The sequence below is a fragment of the Mustela putorius genome, unplaced genomic scaffold (genome assembly GCF_011764305.1).
Source record: "Mustela putorius furo isolate JIRA1106 unplaced genomic scaffold, ASM1176430v1.1 tig00000929_pilon_pilon_pilon, whole genome shotgun sequence".
NCBI lineage: Eukaryota > Metazoa > Chordata > Mammalia > Carnivora > Mustelidae > Mustela > Mustela putorius.
This window is the reverse complement of record NW_025421520.1, coordinates 3,042,574-3,060,627: the sequence shown is the minus strand read 5'-3', so window position 1 is coordinate 3,060,627 and position 18,054 is coordinate 3,042,574. Positions and strand designations below refer to the sequence as shown.

General features: G+C 56.5%; 1 protein-coding gene across 4 annotated transcripts in view; it reads left to right on the top strand.

The window, feature by feature from the left end:
• The window catches only part of DPP6 (dipeptidyl peptidase like 6), an 850,942-nt gene that overhangs the window by 807,055 nt on the left and 25,833 nt on the right, over nt 1-18,054 (top strand). For all 4 annotated transcript variants that reach the window (XM_004766000.3, XM_045086322.1, XM_045086321.1 and 1 more), the window contains exon 17: nt 11,788-11,835. In XM_004766000.3, the coding sequence (XP_004766057.1) occupies nt 11,788-11,835 (48 nt within the window). The remainder of the gene's footprint in view (nt 1-11,787; nt 11,836-18,054) is intronic.

Genomic DNA, 18,054 nt, shown 5'->3' with positions numbered 1-18,054 from the left:
TAGCGCACAGGCTCGGTTACACATGCAGATTCCCAGACCCCATCACAACCTGTGGAACTGGAGACTCGGGAGATCCCCTGCTTCCGCTTCCGCCTTTCCAGGTCCTCCCGGTGATCTCGGTACCACCGGAGTTCAGTAGAGCGTGTACGCAACACCATCTCCTGGCTTCCAAGATAGACTTCTCTGAGTTTTTTCTGAGATCAGCAGGCATCCTACCATCTCTAAGATCTTATTTAAATCCATGGGTCCATCTTACAGTCCCTGGCGTCTCAGAATCCACCGAAAATAGTACCCAACATCCATCTACAGCGCCTGCTACTGTCTTGTTGAAGAAGCTACAGCGGAGGTAGAAGTGATCCCTGGTGCTTGTGTCCTGGGCAGCGGGAGGATGACGAGCACCATGAGACACACCGTGACCTTCGGGAATGCTTCCTGGGGGGCGTTTGAAGCCCCCGTTCTTCTGTGATGATCCGGGACAGCCTGAGCCCCAGCCTCTGGGTCCCACTGCTACTTAGTTACCGTGAACTTCACTTCCGCCACTTCTGTGGGCCGTTTGGGAGCTCTCGAGGCTGCGCTTCTGAGACGCACCCCTCACTTAGAGAGGGGCCCCGGCCGAGGGAAGGCATGCGTTTGGTTGACTCACTTCCTTCTCTCTTCTGGAAGTGTTTCCCCATGAAGCATGCGACTCCAGCTCCCCCGTCCCAGCCCACTCGGGGCACTGAGGCTTCGGATAAAAATAGTGTGCGGTTCGGGGGTTGGCATCGAAGAGAGAACATCTGTTCTGCCACACTTTAACAACACGGCTGCTACAGCAGGAGAAGATTAATTAAAAGTGTCACTCATGCGGCCGTTCCCGCGCCACCCCACGCCTCCTCCGCCGAGCATTCGTGTACGTGCCGTGAAGGATTTGGTTGTGGCGTCCTCCCGCATTGATCCCGTTTAAGTGACTCTGAAGTGCTCAGGGACATGACAAAAATGAGAAAACTGGGGGAAGAGGTTTTATTTTCAGAGTTTTTAAAGCGTGAGTTTTAGTAAAACACCGTGGGTTGGTGTGGACGGTACACACTCATACGCACACGTAAGAGCATGTGTGTACATACAAGTACATGAGCACACATGCTGGTGTGTGCACATACACGTACACACGAGCAGGTGCACACACGCACATGCACACAAAAGCAGGTGCACTCTCATGTGTACCTGTACCTACAAGCAGGTGCACACATGCACACACACACGTACACATGCATGTGTGCTGGTGCATGCACGCTCTCACGTGTGTTCATATGTGCAGGTTCTCGCACATGCATGTACACGCGAGCGGATGCACACTCTCACACAAGTACACATGCATGTGTGCTGGTGCTCACACGTGTTCATCGGATGCACACTCTCACACAAGTACGCATGCATGTGTGCTGGTGCTCACACGTGTTCATACGTGCAGGTTCTCACACATACATGTACACAGGAGCAGATACACAAGTACATGTGCGTACATGCAGGTGCACGCGCGTGTCCATACACCAGGTGTGCGTGCTCGCACATACATGTCCGTACACGCAGGTGCGCATACAGGCTCACACATGTCTACCTGCAGGCGCACAGGCTCGCACACACGCAAGGACTTGCACACACACAGATGCGCACACTCACGTGCACCCACACATGCTCACGCACACGTGCACAGATTTCCTCTCTTTCTGTACAAGTATCACTGCTCTTGTCCTTCTCCCCAGTGCTAGGGAGGTTTCTAGAACAACGCCTACCCAAGTGCCAGCATCTTTGTGGGGTTTTCTCCCTTCTTTTCCCACGATTTCCACCCCAAAGCAGAGAACGACTTTAATATTCACATGCACACAAGATCCCCCAAGAAATCTTATCCTTTTTATAAAGTTGTTCATTGATTTTAAAAAGCGTTTCGTCAGGGCTCCGTTCACTGGGAGCTCCGTGTGCTGAGCTCCCACCATCCCTGCGCCCCGGGGCTGGGGGTTTAGTTTGCCGAGATGTACGCGTTCGCGAAGACAAGAACTCGAGGAGGAGGTGGTGAGACAAACGCAGTAAAACAATCATTAAATGGTTCAGAGCACTAAGGGCTCCCGGCCGGAGGGTGTCAGGAGAACTCGCAGAAGCACAGAACGGCGCGGCAGAAGGGCGTCTAAAGAGCCACGAATCCCGGCCTTTCATAACGTGCTGTAAGCCGCGGAGCCCTTTCTTCAAAAGGAAACTCAGTGGGATGCGAGCATAGAAGGCGCAGCCCTCAGAGGCTCCCGGGGCTGCCCTTGAAAACCTCTGCTCCTGTTCTGTTGCCTCATCTCCCAGATTAAATCAGCGCGGGGGCACAAAGGTTAAGTTCTAAGAAGCGTCCACTGGAAGGAAATAAAGATCAGCTCTAACGAGAGCCCGTGAGCAACAGCGAGGGCGGTGTGTTTGCCTTACTTACGAGGACAATCTGGAGGTATTTCTAGGCAAGACGCCAGCCTGCCACAGATACTGAATAATCGTGAACGTGTTCTGATGAGAGGATCCCGCCTGGAAGCCTCTCAAATGCCCCCAGGAATACGGTCTTGCTGTGGCCGATGCCTAAGAAATCTACGGCCCTGTCTTTGCTGGGAGGCTCGGCTGCTGACCATCGACGCAGTCGACAAGCTTGCAGTACCTCTGTTACAGAATTTAGCTCTAGATTATCTCTGGCACTTTCTAGAAACCAAAGCTGGTCTTTCAAACAGGTAACCAGCAACTGTGAGGTTATCAGAAGAACGTGGCACAGCCACGGCACTTCTCCGCCCAACTTCGCGGGTCCCCAAGGGACGCATCCCGTCAACAGATTCTGTATCCGCCATTTAACCAGCAGATAGCCACTGGCCACTCACTGCGAGTAAGACACTGAGCATGTCCTGTGTGGGATACAAAGCGGCGTGTAAGAGAGTTTCCTAAGTGCCAAGTAGGCAAGAAGAGATTGGGCATGAGTATACTGTGAGCGCTCAGATTAGAACGCGATCTGAGGGATGCCTGGAGGGCTCCATCAGTGGAACATCTATCTTTGATTCAGGTCATGATCCTGGGGTCTTGGGATCGAGCCCCACTTTGGGCTCCTTGCTCAGTGGGGCGTCTGCTTCTCCCTCTCTCTCTGCCCCTCCTCCCCGCTCACGCACGCATGCCTCACTCACTCTTTCAAATAAAAATCTTAAAAAAAAAAATGCGATCTGAGCTTTGGCTGAAATTCATCACAGTACTTCTGGAAACACAGATGACAAGGATGGGCATCGGTGAGGGACATGGCGGTTCCCAGAGCCGTGGTGGGGATCCGGACGCAGCCGTGCTCGGCACAATGCGACAGCCGCTGTACACTGCATCATTTCTCCCGTAGTTTGCCTGATGTGGCAAACAGACGAAGCTGAGCTCCTTCCTTCAAACCGTGGACTCTGTGAATTATGCCGAACCTCGAGACCTGCGCCCCAGCTGATGCCCACAGGGCAGGATGCTGTGTCGTCAGTGCACATAATTCCTGAAACCTAAAGCTTAACAAGTCAACAGCCCCGAGACACTCACCGAATTTCAAGCCCTTGTCACCAGCCCTGAGCGTCCCTCAGTTCCTAGAGCAAGAGGTTAAGCGCAACTGTACAAAGTTAACGTGACACTTCTCGCCATCGTTGGTGAGCGTGTAAAGCCACGCACTGACGTCTGTGAACTGCTGAGTGATGGCCCTTAGGCTGCCGCATGGAAGTGGGGTCTCATCCAGGGTCCCTAGACACACGAGGCCGGAGCCACCCTCCCACCCACCCCGCAGGTGGCAGAGACCCTCACTCAGTGCTCCCGAGAGGCAGGGAAAGGTGACACCGCTGTGTGCACGGTGTGGGTTTCACCTGCGTGCACGCGGTCTGTCCCACGAATGTCCCCCGAGGAGGAGGAGGAGGAGAGGCATGAAGCTGAGCACGGCTGCTGTGGGTTTCGTTGCTGTTGTTTCTTCTGATGACTCTTCTTTTTCCGGTTTTGTGTCCTTCGTAACTGCTTCATTTCTGTCTGTAACTGTCCGTCTCCCGCCATCCGGTGAAGCAGGCGTAAATTCACATTCTGACGTGAATGGTGCCGAAAGCCAGAAATGCAGAAACATTTTGATTTTCCATTTTGCAAGGCTGTTGTATAATTCGGATCTTTTCCTTTTGTGATGTGAATGCCCGGCCCCCGGCGGCAGGGACTTGAAGGTTCAACACTACCGTCCGTGCTGGTCGTGAATCCACTCACTTCCCCTCACTTCTGTCCCCTCAGGAACCACATTCGTGTGGAAGTCAGAGATCTAACTTGAGTCAAGTGGTCTCTGGCACGAACCAGGGTTTTTAAGAAGCCCGGCGTTGATTTTCCGCGGTCGTGTCCTTGGAAGCCAAGGCTGAGCAAACGGCACTAGCTTTCTCCGCCGTGAGCACGGATCTGCCCCCGGCTCCGCACACCCGTGCTCTGGGTGCGTCTTCCGAGGGTCCACCGGCCGTGAGACCGGCTTCCCCACCAAGGACTTCAGCCATGTCAGGACAGGACATGGAGAATCACAGTCAGTGTTTCTACACTCTGCGTGGGTGTCCGTGCAGACGCGTACGCGGCATGAATGCAGGAGTGTGTAAGCGTGAGCGCAAGGCAACAGACACGCACGTACGGAGCTGCATGTTTGATGTGAAACCTCCATGCAGAGAGGAGTTTAGGGTGAAACATAACCGCGTGGTTTCAGAAGCATGTCCGAGGTCCCAGACGAACCCAGGCGGGCCACATACCAGAGGGGCTGGTTGAGAAGGAGCAGGGGAGGGATCCTGACTCCCTCCTGCCCTCCGTGGCTTCCGCTTCAGGCTGCAGACAGACACCCCTTCTCGGCACAGGTCTCAGGGCCCCTCTGCCGCGTGTCCCCGTCTGCATTTCAGAGGGAGGCCCCAGGGGTACGTTCCCATCTCCAGAATGGGGTGCGCCGGTCTCCCGGCACACTGCGAGGCTGAGGCAGGGTCCCTCCAGCATCCAGCACGGCGCCGGGCAGAGGGAAGGACCCCCAGTGTGCTGGCAGCAGCCTCCCCCCAGAACAGACCTTGACACCCTCGTATTCTGCATGGGGGACCCAGAGAGGAAAAGTTGCAGAGCTGGAACCACCAAGTAACAGGGGGCGGCACAGCCGCCAGAGCAGATCTGGCCACGTCCGCCCTTGGGGGAGTCAGTTTGCTGACTTCCCAGCCCCCCCTCCGCCCGCCGCGCTCGCTGTGTGGCACCGAAGCCTACGTCTGTGTGTGTCCGTCTTCCCTGCTGGACTCCGAGGCCCCGACAGCGAGCACTTTGTCTGCTTTGGCTGCTTCCCCGGGACCTGGCAGTGTGTCTGGCGCATCAGCGGCGTCTCTGTATGTTTGTTGAGCAGAGTTACAGGCAAAGGAGAAAGAACCCAGGAGCAGGAGTCGTCGGAAGAGGAGAAGCAGATCAGAGCCCTGAACGTTCTGCGGCCCGCGGAGCAGGAAGCCAGGCTTTCCGGATTTCTGTACAACGCTCTGTGCGCGGTCACAGAGCGGCGGTGCCTTGCAGACATGGAATAGCAAAGAGCTTCCTACGGTTCAGAGCAACTCTGCTTTGTACGTTAGCTGCTGGGTGTGCATTAGATTTTTTAGAAGAAAAGGAAAGAAAACCAGCTTAAAATCTCCGCGAAGCCCCTCCAAAGGCTCGTTAGTAAAAGCACTCTCCTGTACAACGGGCTCAGGGGTCCCCCCTTACTCACAGGCTCTCGCAGAATGCTGTGCATGTGCTGCTGTGTTTAGCACGTCCCTTCTTTTCTTAGAGGCGTCTGAGGCAAACCCCAAGCCCGGACTGATCAAAGTGTCATGAGGTTTAAATATTCCAAATCAAGAATCTCCTGCATCTTCTCTCTTATGAGAAAATTCTTTGTACTTTAGGTGCTTTCCTATGTCCTCCCCAATTTTTAAGAGCCTCACCATCATAGAAACCTGAAAACCATTTGGGTAATCTTTTTTTTTTTTTAAGATTTTATTTATTCATTTGACAGACAGAGATCACAAGTAGGCAGAGAGGCAGGCAGAGAGAGAGGGAAGCAGGCTCCCCGCTGAGCAGAGAGCCCGATGCGGGGCTCAATCCCAGGACCCTGAGATCATGACCTGAGCCGAAGGCAGAGGCTTTAACCCACTGAGCCACCCAGGCGCCCCACCATTTGGGTTATCTTAAAACCCACATCGAGCTGTGTTTCTAGACCACCTGGCCAAGGGAGCCAGCATGCAGGCAGCTGGAGGAAGAGAAGTGGCTCCTGGGTCCCAGATGGCCGCCTGGCCAGGGGCACGGGCTCCCAGAAGAGCTGACCTTCGGACGGGATCTGGAATGTTGGATGGGGTTCGGTTAGAATCGAAAGGTCTAAATCACACATAGGGGCTGCTCTTTAACTTTTGTGTTCTCTTTACATGTAATTTTTGTCTGTTCTGTGTCCACTTGGCTGCTCTGTAGAATATTCTGTGCTAAGACACGGTGACTGCGGCGCAGCTGTGATGAGGCTCTTGAGGGAAAGAACACAGTTCGGACCCGGTAAACGGAGACAGCTGTCCTTGGCACCGAGAGAAACAGTGGGGCGGGCGATGGCAAAGTGTCCGCGGGGACGAGAACCCCCGCTGTAAAACCTGGGGACACGGGATGCTCTCAAGAGATCCTTCCTTAGCCTGATTCAAATTTGCTGCCTTGATAGGTCATGGCAAAGATTTCTGTTCATTAGCCATGAATCCATCAGCAAACATCTTGTGCACCGCGCGGACTCCCAGATTCCAAATAGGCCCTGGAAGGATGCAGACTGCCGCCCGAGGGCTTCAGAGGGCGTGTGCGTGTCTGTCTGTCTGCTGTTCGCCGGGGTGTGGTGGGAAAGTGGGAGGAGCAGTTGCATGTTTATTTTATTTATTTATTTGAGAGAGCGCGTGAGAGGGGACGGGGAGGCGCAGAGCAGAAGCAGGCTCCCGCCGAGCAGGGAGCCGGATGCGGGCCTCGATCGCAGGACCCCGGGTTCATGACCTGAGCCGAAGCCAGACACTTCGCCAGCTAAGCCCTCCAGATGCCCAAGAGCAGTTGCATTTTTAAACTTAAAATTCAGTGTGACAGTTGCTACCTTTGGTGCTAAGGGCACTTTTCAGAGTGACAATTAGAAAGAACACAGGAGAAGCACCTGTGACAGCAGCCAGAGCTAAATTCTTAAACAGTGCGGGGACAAGCAGCAGTGTGACTGCAGCCGGCAGAGGGTCACAGTACACGCAGTCACACCCACACATACACCATCACACTCAGAGTCACACACCATCACAGCCACACACACACAGTCATACCTCACAGTTACACACCATCACACCCCCACACACAGTCACACCCCATAGTCACACACCATCACACCCACACAAAACCACATAGTCATACCCAGTCGCAGACCATCACATCCACACACACACAGTCACAGTCACACACCATCACACACACACACAGTCATACAATCACACACAGTCACACCCAGACACACAGCCACAATCACACACCATCACACACAGTCACACAGTCAACACACAAACCCACAGTCACACACCATCACACCCACACAAAACCACAGTCATACCCACAGTCACAGACCATCACACCCACATACACACTGTCACACTCCACAGTCACACCACATGCACACAATGCGGATGTGAAATTAGCATGAAAAGATATCCCACTTCACACAAAATTTGACAAATCTAATTCAAGAAATACCCACATATAATATCTTCCCGTCAGAGTGGAAAAAACAAACATTTTTCAGGTATAATAGATCCCCCCCATACACTGTTAGTCAGAAGCTGCTGGAGGTGATGGACCGCGGTCCCCAGTGTCTCATACCCACGCCCATCCCCGGACACCCTCCCCACGGCCACGCGACCCCCAGCTCCCCAGAAGGAGAGCTCCTCCCGTTCGTTGTCCAAAGGCATGAGAACCAGTGTGACCGACACGCCCAGATGTGTCAGGAGCCCCCGTATGTCTCCCTCACATGCTGGGGTGAGCCTGCATGTGCCAGACGAGGGCCGGCCCTCCAGCCTGAGTCCCGGAGCGCAGCTGCCGCATAGGTGCAGCCACAGCAGGATTGCCCCGGACGCATTTACCAGGACGTAACATCAGCGAGAGATAAACTTCCACGGTTCGTAAGCACGGAGTGCAGGGGTTTTGTGTTTGAAATGTGCAGCTCATCTGGTGAACGCTGACCATAAGACCGTAAGACACAGAGTTGCCTCGCTGGTGACTCACCCACCTGGCAGACAGTTTTCGCTACGGGTGCGAGGAGTATGAGGGTTTCCCGCAGCACCGTTTACAGTAACAAAGAAGAGAAGGTAACAGTCTACATTTCCATCAGTAGGGAAGGCAGCGAAGAAATGACCATTTGGCCATACAGGGGCATACGACACATCTGTTAGAAATGGTTTCCAGGGGCGCCTGGGTGGCTCAGTGGGTTGGGCCGCTGCCTTCGGCTCAGGTCATGATCCCAGGGTCCTGGGATCGAGCCCCATATCGGGCTCTCTGCTCAGCGGGGAGCCTGCTTCCTCCTCTCTCTCTCTGCCTGCTTGTGATCTCTCTCTGTCAAATAAAATCATTTAAAAAGAAAAGAAAAGAAATGGTTTCACAGCTTTTAAAAATTCTTTCCGTTATTGTACATTACAGCATCGACCGTTCCGCACGTTGCGTTTTCAGGCAGCAATGTGTTTTCCGTTCTGTCCGTGTCGGTGGGTGTGCAATTGCTCACTCGTGTGCCCTCTCATCTTGTCTGTGTGAATACCCTGCTTGTAAGCTGCCCCCACCCCACTCACGGGAGCCGGGCCTCGGTTGCCGCCCAGAACGGTCTAGGGCAAGCCTCCCCGTGAGCGTGTGCACGGACGTGTGCGAGACGGTCCAGCCCTCCGGCTGCCCGGCCATGCTCGGGTCCCAGAACTGTGCTGACTCGTGCTGCAAACGCGAGCTCCCCGCCGTGTGGCCTCGCCCTCCGGCTCTGTGTTCCACTCTGTGGGGCCTGAGCTGGGGTGATAAACACCACCATGAGCCGCAAAGACCTTCTAAGTGTAGAGGGGGTGTCAGGTGACCGCTGTCCCTGGGGGGGAGCAGGCTGTGATCAGGAGAGGAGGGCAGCCGCCCTCAAGTCCGTGTTCGACGTTTTGTTAAAAAACAAACAAGCAAAACTAAGGCAATAGGATGCAAACTTCAGATTTGATCAAGCTGCCAACTTACATGTCAGTGTTTTTATGTTATTTGACTCTGTTGAGTATATCTGTTCTCGTGTGCGGGTGACCATACAGGAGCGCCTTTGGGCTTTACAGAGGACTCAGGTCACTTCTGGGAAGTGGGGTCAGCAGGGCCTTGCCCTGTCACTCTCTTCTTTAGCGTTTGCATTCCTTTTAGAAACCTATATCATGCTCATGAATTTGGAACCCTGAAAAGAAATAAAATAAAATGAAATGAAAAAAAAAATTGAGGAGGGCTGAGTTTCTGACTATGTGGAGGAGATAAAGGCTTCACATTCTCAGAACCTGTGTTTTCTCGTCTGTAAAATACAGTTAGAAGCTACTTTGTAGGGCTGCCGTGAGGATGATGAATTATTCATGGTCAACCTCCTGCAGAACGCCTTTACATAGTAGGAGCTAAATAAATAATAATTGTTTACATTATTAATAAAAGTGTAGGATACGCTCTGTGTGCAAATTTACTCACCCTGAAATGTGCAGAGAAAATAGATGTAGTTTCTTTATTTCTCAATAAGTGATCTGTTCTTCCACATGAGCTCCCCACGGGAAGCATGGATCTTCGAGCCGGGAAACTTAGTTTGATTCAATAATTTAAATGCGCAGCCAGCGTCTCAGTCCCTCGCCCTAAGTGCTGTCTCTTCGGATTTAAACACCTGGACTCTCAGATCCGTGCTGCCCGCCCCCTGGGGAGACAGCGTCAGATCTAGCAACTGAAAATGCAGGCACCCAATTACATTAAATTCCAGGTAAACAACTTTTTTTTTTTTTTTTTTTTTGGTGGTAAGTCCCAAATACTGTATGGGACATATTCATACTAAAACAAAACACAACACCGAATTGTTTATCTGAAATTCACATGTAACCAGATGCGGGGCATTTTCTTTGGGCTGTCCTATGTAGTGGGTGAACGGGGGAGGGGGCCCCGCGGTGGTGGGGGGATAAGGCCCCAGGCCCCCCGGACTTCGGATGTGCACTGGGCAGGGTCTGGGTCCAGTCCCTGGACTGTGGACAGGCTCTGAGGTCCACGGCTGGTGAGACCCACAGTCTGTCTCTCACCTTAGCCGGGGCCTGGCTGGACCAGCCCCATCTGATGGCTCCTCCGTGGCTAATGCTCTTTGGGCCCCGGAATGGGACCTCCACTCGGTAGCCGCTGCAGTGGGGTAGCTAAGCCCTCAGAATAGTAGGATCCGTGGCAGGTCCCTGGCTCTCACTGGAGCCCCTGGTCATGCGGCCCCAGGGAAGCAGGCACGAGGTTACAGTGAGCCCAGGGAAGGTCAGCACCAGCCAGTCCTCTCCCCAGACAGTACATGTCCTCCTGCTCAGAGTGTCAGTGAGTCCCCAGCCTGAAGCAGAGAGCCAGCAGCGCCCTGGCCACGGTGCCCCCGCCGTGGACCTTCCTCCCTCTGCCTTCCTGCGTCCCGTGTCCTCTCTCTGCCTCCACTGTCCCCAGTCCCCGAGGGCCAAGGGGCAGGCCTCCCCTGCTCCTCCGGGAGGCTCCGTGGCCACCGCTCAGCACACACTCCATGCATATGCAGTCAACACCAGCTGTATTCCGGCCACCAGCAGGAGCGGCAGTCGGAAAGACAGCGCTTCTCGGTCTTACGCCTGGTGCCGTTGAAGACGAGGACAGTGAACAAATACAGAAAATGCCCGTCCTAAGGTCCCAGCTTCACGGAACGGGACAGTGAGCTCTCCAAAGGGCGAGGAAGCGGGGACGGGTAGGGGCTGGCGGTGTGGTCGAGGAGGCTCCCGTCAGGCAAGTGGAGAAGGCATCTCAGCAGAGACTGCACCGAAGGAAACGAGCAAGCCTGCCCGGGTCTGGGGCAGAGGGAGCCGTGGGCGTCCTGCAGGACCTGCCCACGCCCGGCTGGCTGGAAGAGAGTGAATTCGCAAAGGGCGCAGAGTGGAGGCCGGAACGATTGCCTGCCTCTAGCATACTTTCACCAGGGTCCAGAAAACAATTTGGAAAAGCCCCTTTTGCTCCCTGGACTCTCTCCTTGCTCAAGAGACTAAGGACGTTTGACCACGGCCCGAAGCCACCGAGGCCCCTTAGCCCGGAGCCCGCCCTTCCCTCACCCCTCCAGGCTCTGGGCTCCCCCACGGCCTTGGAGTCAGGAAGCCGACGTAAGGCCGGGGTGGACACACGGCCAGACCTCCGCACAAGAGCCCTGCTGGCTAGTCAGTGTTTGCAAAGCGTCCCAAGAGGCCCGTGGAGAGGCCGACCTCTCCGGGAGGAACCCGTCCAGGACGCCACTGGGGTGTCCTTCCTTTGCACTCAAGGCCCCGCCTGGGATTGGCGTCGGCACAGGGCCGTGGAGCGAGGAGGGAGTGAACCCTGAGATGAGTGTGAATATGGGAGTTCGAATCCACTCCCTTGGGATGCTAAGGGCACGAAGCCAGGCAGGCAGGTCCCGGGCACGCGCGTGTGCACGCTGGAAGGGATGCCGGACGCTCCTGTGTTTCAGATGAACTAACGACCTTCTTTCTTTTCTTCTCTGGCTTCTCCTCTCCACCCACTCAGGTCCTGGAGTCCCCACGGTGACAGTGCACAACACGACCGACAAGAGAAGTAAGTGCCTTTTGCTCTTTTCTGGAATCCTCCCGCGTCATGGGAGAAAGAAAGCCCAAGTTCTGGGGCAGAATCCTGTCATGTGCTCCTGTTTGGAGACACAGATGGCGCTGCTCAGCGGTTCAGAGCGACCCCCACAATGGCCAGTGTTGGTCAGTGTGGTGGACGGTCAGAGCCACGAAGCCAAAAGATGAGCTGAGGCCCGGAGGCCACTGCGGCCGTGCATGGCCCCGCCCGCACCCCAGGCCCTGCAGCCTGGCCCTCCACGGGGAGGGGGGTCAAGGCTCCGTGGGCACTTGGAGGTTCGTCTACCCTTGTGGGTGGGGGGCACCGTCACGGCACAAGGGGCCTTCTCAGGGGACCTCCCAGCACATTTTTGCTTAAAGGGACCCCAGGCAAGTTGACACACACACCCTTGTGTTTAGTTCTCATGTAATTTGGGCGCGTCCTGTCCCAGGCCGACCCTCGTAGAGCTGGGAATGAAGAGAACGTGCACTCAGCCCCTCTTTCTTGGTCTTCCTCGACCCTGTCCCCAAGGAACCCCACTGCTTCCTTCCTCCCGACCCCCGACGCCTTCCCACTCCTTCCCACGGTGGTACCACCGGCCCTGGCAGGACCCTGCTCTGCCTTCTAACGGAAAGTCAGACCTCCGGCTCCGAAGGCAGCAGTCACTCTGCCCTTCCCTTGAATATCAAGGCAGCTGGTGTCCGTGACTCGGATTCCCGGCCGGGGCTCAGGCGTCGGGTGCCGCGGCGTGCAGGGGTGAGGAGGGTTGAAGGCGGGGTATCCCGGGATCTATTTAGACGCTGGTGAGAAAGTGGCCAAAGTGTTTCAAAGTCGGTAGAACAGGTTGATTTTAAAGAGAGCATTTAGAGAATAATCCCAAATGATGACCGGAGTCCCCAAAACTTATCCAGTAATTACTGGAGACTCAAAAGTAGAAGAGAACACCGGAAATCGATTTTTTAAATCACTTAAAGGGCAAAAGAAGTCCAGAAACGGGCTGCCAGACGGATTCGAGACCCACTCAGAACACTTGCGTGGCCGTCAGTGGAGAAGTCACTGCGCTGGCCTGTCTGTTGTCCTCTCGGGGGGTGCGGCGTTCTGGGCACCAGTGCCCGGCCCTGGACCTCATCTCCGGCACCACTGGGAGCCTTCTGGGAGCCTGTGAGGTCTGGGGTCTGCATCACATGCCCCATAGGGATGGGATGTGACCCGGTTATCAGGGCTACACCCCACCCAGCCACAGGCTGCCCCCTCTTGTGGGCACAGGGGCTTGGAGAGTCCTGGGGAGGCTGCCCGAGGGGTTGGGCCGGACGCCCACCTCAAGGCAGGCCTCTGTGGGGTCGACAGACACAGCCGAACATGACAGCCTTGTTTTTAAAAAAGTGTTCGCGCTCGAATCTCTTGAGCAATGATTTTCCACTTTGAAACATGGAAATATTTCAAAAAACCTCAACTGGAACATCTTTTTGTCTGAAGAGAACGTGTCCTACTCACTTAGAGGACTGGTTAAAATGTGAGAATTCTATAGAGTGTGTGTGTGTGAGTGAGTGTGTGTGTGTGTGTGAGTGTGTGTGCGTGTGAGTGTGTTCATACAGCGGACTATCCGCCGTCAGTAAGAAAGAACCTTGCCAGCTGTGACGGCGTGGCTGGAACCGGAGGGTAATGTGCGGTGTGAACTACGTCCGTCCAAGAAAGACAACGATCGTGATCTCCCTGACACGTAGACTTGAAGAAGCAAGACAGAGGATCACAGGGGAAGGCAGGGAAAGATCGAATGAGGTGAAACCAGAGGGGGACACGCCGTGGGAGACTGTGAACTCCAGGGAACAAACCGGGCCGCTGGAGGGGAGGGGCGGGGTGGGTCCCTGGGGGAGGGGCATTGAGGGGCTCGTGACGGATCGAGCACTGGGTGTTACCTGCTACTGAAGAATGACAGAATTCTACCCTGGGAACAAACAGACACACAAAAAGTACATAGAAGATTTCCTGATATTTCATGAAGTTTTTCCCTTCTTAAAAGTCTGTGGTCTGATGCGCACCGAACAGGGTGTGTGGTCGGTGTCCTCGCCGGACGCTGCCCCGTGCCGCAGCGGGTGTCGCTCTGGGGGCAGGCTGGGTATGGGGTGTGTGGGACGCCAGGCCGTGTTTTTGAAGTGTCCCGTGAATTTATGATTCTTTCAAAATAAACAGCCTTTTTTCTTTGTTAAATCTATAGTAAAAACACAAAACTATTTCTAGGTGCTTTTTCCCCCCTTTTAAGGAAACGAGGTATGGCTGTTCAGAAAGCCATTGGCTTCAACCCTCTGACTTGCTTCTTTGGAGGACGCTGTTAGGGATCCGGTGACGCGGCGCCTGCGTCTGGGGAGGCCTTGTGCCCGGTAGCCACACGCGGGTCTGGCCGCGATCACATATCCAGGGCTGCTGGGGGCCAGGAGCGCGAGCCCGGGGAGCGAGGCCCAGTCCCCGCTTGTCCTCGGGTCCCGTGGGCCCGCATATGAACGCCGGCCTGCGTCTTAGGTGCCTCCACGTAATAACACAGGCTGTTTATTCTCTTATAAAATGGGGCAGTGTGCGTGCGGGTGTCTGCACCGTGAGAGCGTCTGGGAAGAATTCTCCCTGTGCCCGCCAGCGCAGGCAGCGAGGACAGCTCTCCTCCAAGAGGTCTCCCGATTCTGCGGGGAAACCAAGCAACCCCCTTTTTGTCACCGTTGGTGGCTGGCTGTGACAACCCCTCCGCCCGGGCAGCCCCCTGAGTCTGGAGGTTGTACTTGTCGTCTGTATTCTGGGGGGACCCCCAAAAAGAGGTTTTTAGAGAAGCATTTCACTGTTTGGGGTTCAGGGGTCACAGTTGCTGGTGATTCCCGGGGTCGGGGGGCATGGAACGGGAAATGGAAGGATTCTGCCCACGGCCTGCACCAGCCCGTGCGGGGGCATCGGGGCGCCTCCCGTGAAGGTGGCACCGTCATGCCGCCAGCTGAGTGCTGAGCCACAGGAGCCGGACAGCGTCTGGGCCGTGCGGACCTGGGGTCCTCTCCAACCACGCATCCTCGCAAGCCTGGGCGCCCGGCCGTGTGCGGACCCCAGCTGTCCCTCAGCCTGAGCCTCGCTCCGGGGGGAGCTCATCCCGACCCGCCGGTTGCCGCGTCTCTGGTTCTCAGTGCTGCCCAGGGTTTTCCGGAACGAGGACGCAGGACCCCAAGGTGGACACAGAATGACTCCGTGGTTGAGCTGTTGGCGGGGGGGGGGTCCGCCCCCCAAGAAGCAAAAGAGGCATGTCCATCCCCGTGGGTCAGGACGTCAGGCCCGCACGACGGCTCCTTTTCACGCATGAGAATCTCAGGTGTCCCTGGGATCCGGCAGCTGTCCCACCCGCCCAGCAGTGAGACGGCCCGTGCTGCTCCCTGCGTGCGCCCCGTCTGCGGCAGCTCGCCCTCCCCGCCCCTGCACGCGTGTCCTCCTGTCCTTTCCACCCTCCAGCGGCTTTGGGGCCAGACAACAGGGCAAGGGTGAAGTGGGGGGTAGGGGGTCCCCAGTGACTGCGACAGTGCGGGCAGCCTGGCTTCCTGTGCGCGCCAGGGTCACAGCCTCTGACTCCCCATCTTCCTCTTGCCAGTCCCGGCCCTGCCCCGTGCCCCATGCCCCACGTCTGCATGGGCTTCATGTGGCTGCACAGAATGCCGCGAAATAACTCTCCTGCCGGCTCTGTGCCCCTCGGGTAAAATCAGGAACCCGTGGCTGGTGGTGACAGCCACTCGGCGCACCACCCCCGGAATCTGAGTGCACATCCCCCAGAAACGTGTGCCGTTGAGCCCCGGAGGCTGCAGGTTCAAGGTCAGGATGTCGGCAGGGTGACTGGTTCCAAGGCTGCGGGGGGAGGCGGTCCCCCAGCTCCCGGTGGCGGCCGGCAACCATTCTGGCATTCCTGGGCTAGCACAAGGGTCACCGTTCCTCGCCACATGACCTCCTCGTGTGCAGCCTTGTGTCCAGCTCTCCCCTTCCTACAAGGACCCAGTAGTTGTGCTGGATTAGGACCCTCATGGCCTCAGCCCAACTTGCTTCTGCTGCAAAGACCCTGATTCCAAATACGGCCACCGTCAGAGGTACTGGGGGTGAGGACGTCAGCATGTGTGAGGGACACAGTCCGACATACGACAGCGGAACGAGGGTTTGTCCTTTGCTCCTGTGAAACCCAGGTCGCGGGATCCTTGTCGCTGTCCCGGGAGGAAGCCCACCATCGCCCCCGCTTCTGGCCACGTGGGCGGGAAGAAAGAAAAGAAGGTTGTGTGGGATTTGTTGCATCGAGGCCCAGCGGAGGTCGGCGTCCTTTCCAGCACACGGCATTGCCTCACGGGGACCCACTGACATGCCAGAGAGGCCCCGGGAGGAGGGAGACAGGCCGACGGGTGCGAGCAGCCCCTGTACACGAGGAAGGTCTAGGACACCACAGGCTGCCTTTGCCCGTCCCTGAGAGGGGAGTGACGGGGGCGAACTTACCGGCCGTTTCTGTGCAGCTCACTCGTCCTGAGCGAGCCCGTCAGATACGGCCCTGTGCTGGCCTGTGCAGCTGCCTCCGGCGACCCCAGAGAGCAGACAGGTGTGCCCAGTGCCAGAGGGGTCCCTACAGGGGGGTGGACCCCACCCCACCAAGGAGGGTTCTCTGACTGCGGCGGGGAGCACCAGCGCCCAGCCTGGGGACGCGGGAAGGGGGGAGGAGAGGTGCCACGGCGCGGACCCAGCGGAGGGGAGCACGGGGGGAGATGGGGGCTTGGGACCCTCCCCTACCTGCACTCGTGAGCCCAGAGTCTGCAGAGGGCACAGAAGACAAAAATGTCCTAACAGACCCAAACACACAGGAGAAGCCGTGGAGGCCCGTGTTTAGTGCCCGGTGGGAGTGGAGGTGGGAGTTCTGGGTGTTGATCTAACCCGGAGTCGAGGTCTCCGAGACCTGAAGGGAGTCGTGAGCCTTCACTTCGGGCTCTGAGGAAATCGGCTGCCGTCCTTCTAATCTGGCAGGGATTGGAGATTTGGGTTATCTTTGTGATTTTTTTTTCAAGTCCTCGTTGTCCCCACTCTGCCGTAGGCATCCCCGGCTGACGAGCGGCCTCGGTGTGGAGAGTAGGAAGGACGAGGGCCGAGTGGGGTTTATCGCGCTCGCGGGCATGGGGTTGCTGTGCATACGGGGCTCACCGCAGGAAAGAAGGGAAACCCGCTTCATTCTGGGAATCTGAGATTCGGGAGTGAACAGATATTAGATGACAATGGACGGGACGGAACGTCTTCATTCCAAGGCGGAAGGTGCAGGTCGGTCCGGGCACGGTGCCCCCTGGAGGGCCTTCCTCACGCCCCGGGAACAGTGGTCTGGGGAGGCGGTGGGCCATGCGCCTGCCCACCCCGCAGCCTCTGTGCCCGCCTCTGGGCTCCCTCCACTGGATTTGCTGTGGTCAGCTCCATCCCCCGTGTCCTCAGCAGATGCCAGACGCACGACCTCGCTGGTCAGATGCAACACGTCACTCCTGAGGGCTGTGGCGGTCGCAGGGGCAGCCAAAGGGCACATGACGCGGCTCCTACTCCTCACCGACAAGCCCGGAGGAGGGCGACCCGGCTCCACGTCTCAGATGAACACTGAGGCTCTCGGATTGCAGACATCACCAACGGCTAACACACTGTTCCTCCTGGAACTCTGATGCACCAAGAGCAGATCATCTGAATTTCCTCAAAAGAGAGAAAAGAAGAAAGAAAGGAAGACAGAGAAACCGCAAACCACCGTGCGCTCCCATGTTTTTGAAGATGGGGTCTAATGTTCGGATTTTTAAGTCAGTCGGTGAATGTGGACGGAAGCCGGCGGAGCGGGCTTCACGCGGATGTTGGGACGTGCGAAGTAGTCTGGAGCAGGAGACCCAAACCCCGGCAGCCCCCGGCCCTGCCCCGGCCCAGAGGGGGACAGCGCAGACAGGTGTGGCTCCTCCTGGGTCGTGAGAGCTGGACGCTGCGGGCCGGGGCACACGGCAGAGCCTGCACTGAGAGTTCCAGCCTCTGGTTCTGCTGCGTTGTCGTCATCGTCTAAACCAGGTTCTCTGATCCCAGCTCCCAAAATCAACCCCGGGTTAGTCTGACTCCGCGCCAAGTCCCTCGCCGTGTTTAAACCTCGTGTGTCGGGAAGGCCGTGCTGCCTGGCTGTGTGGACGGAGACGGGACGTGGGCGCTGGGTGCGCA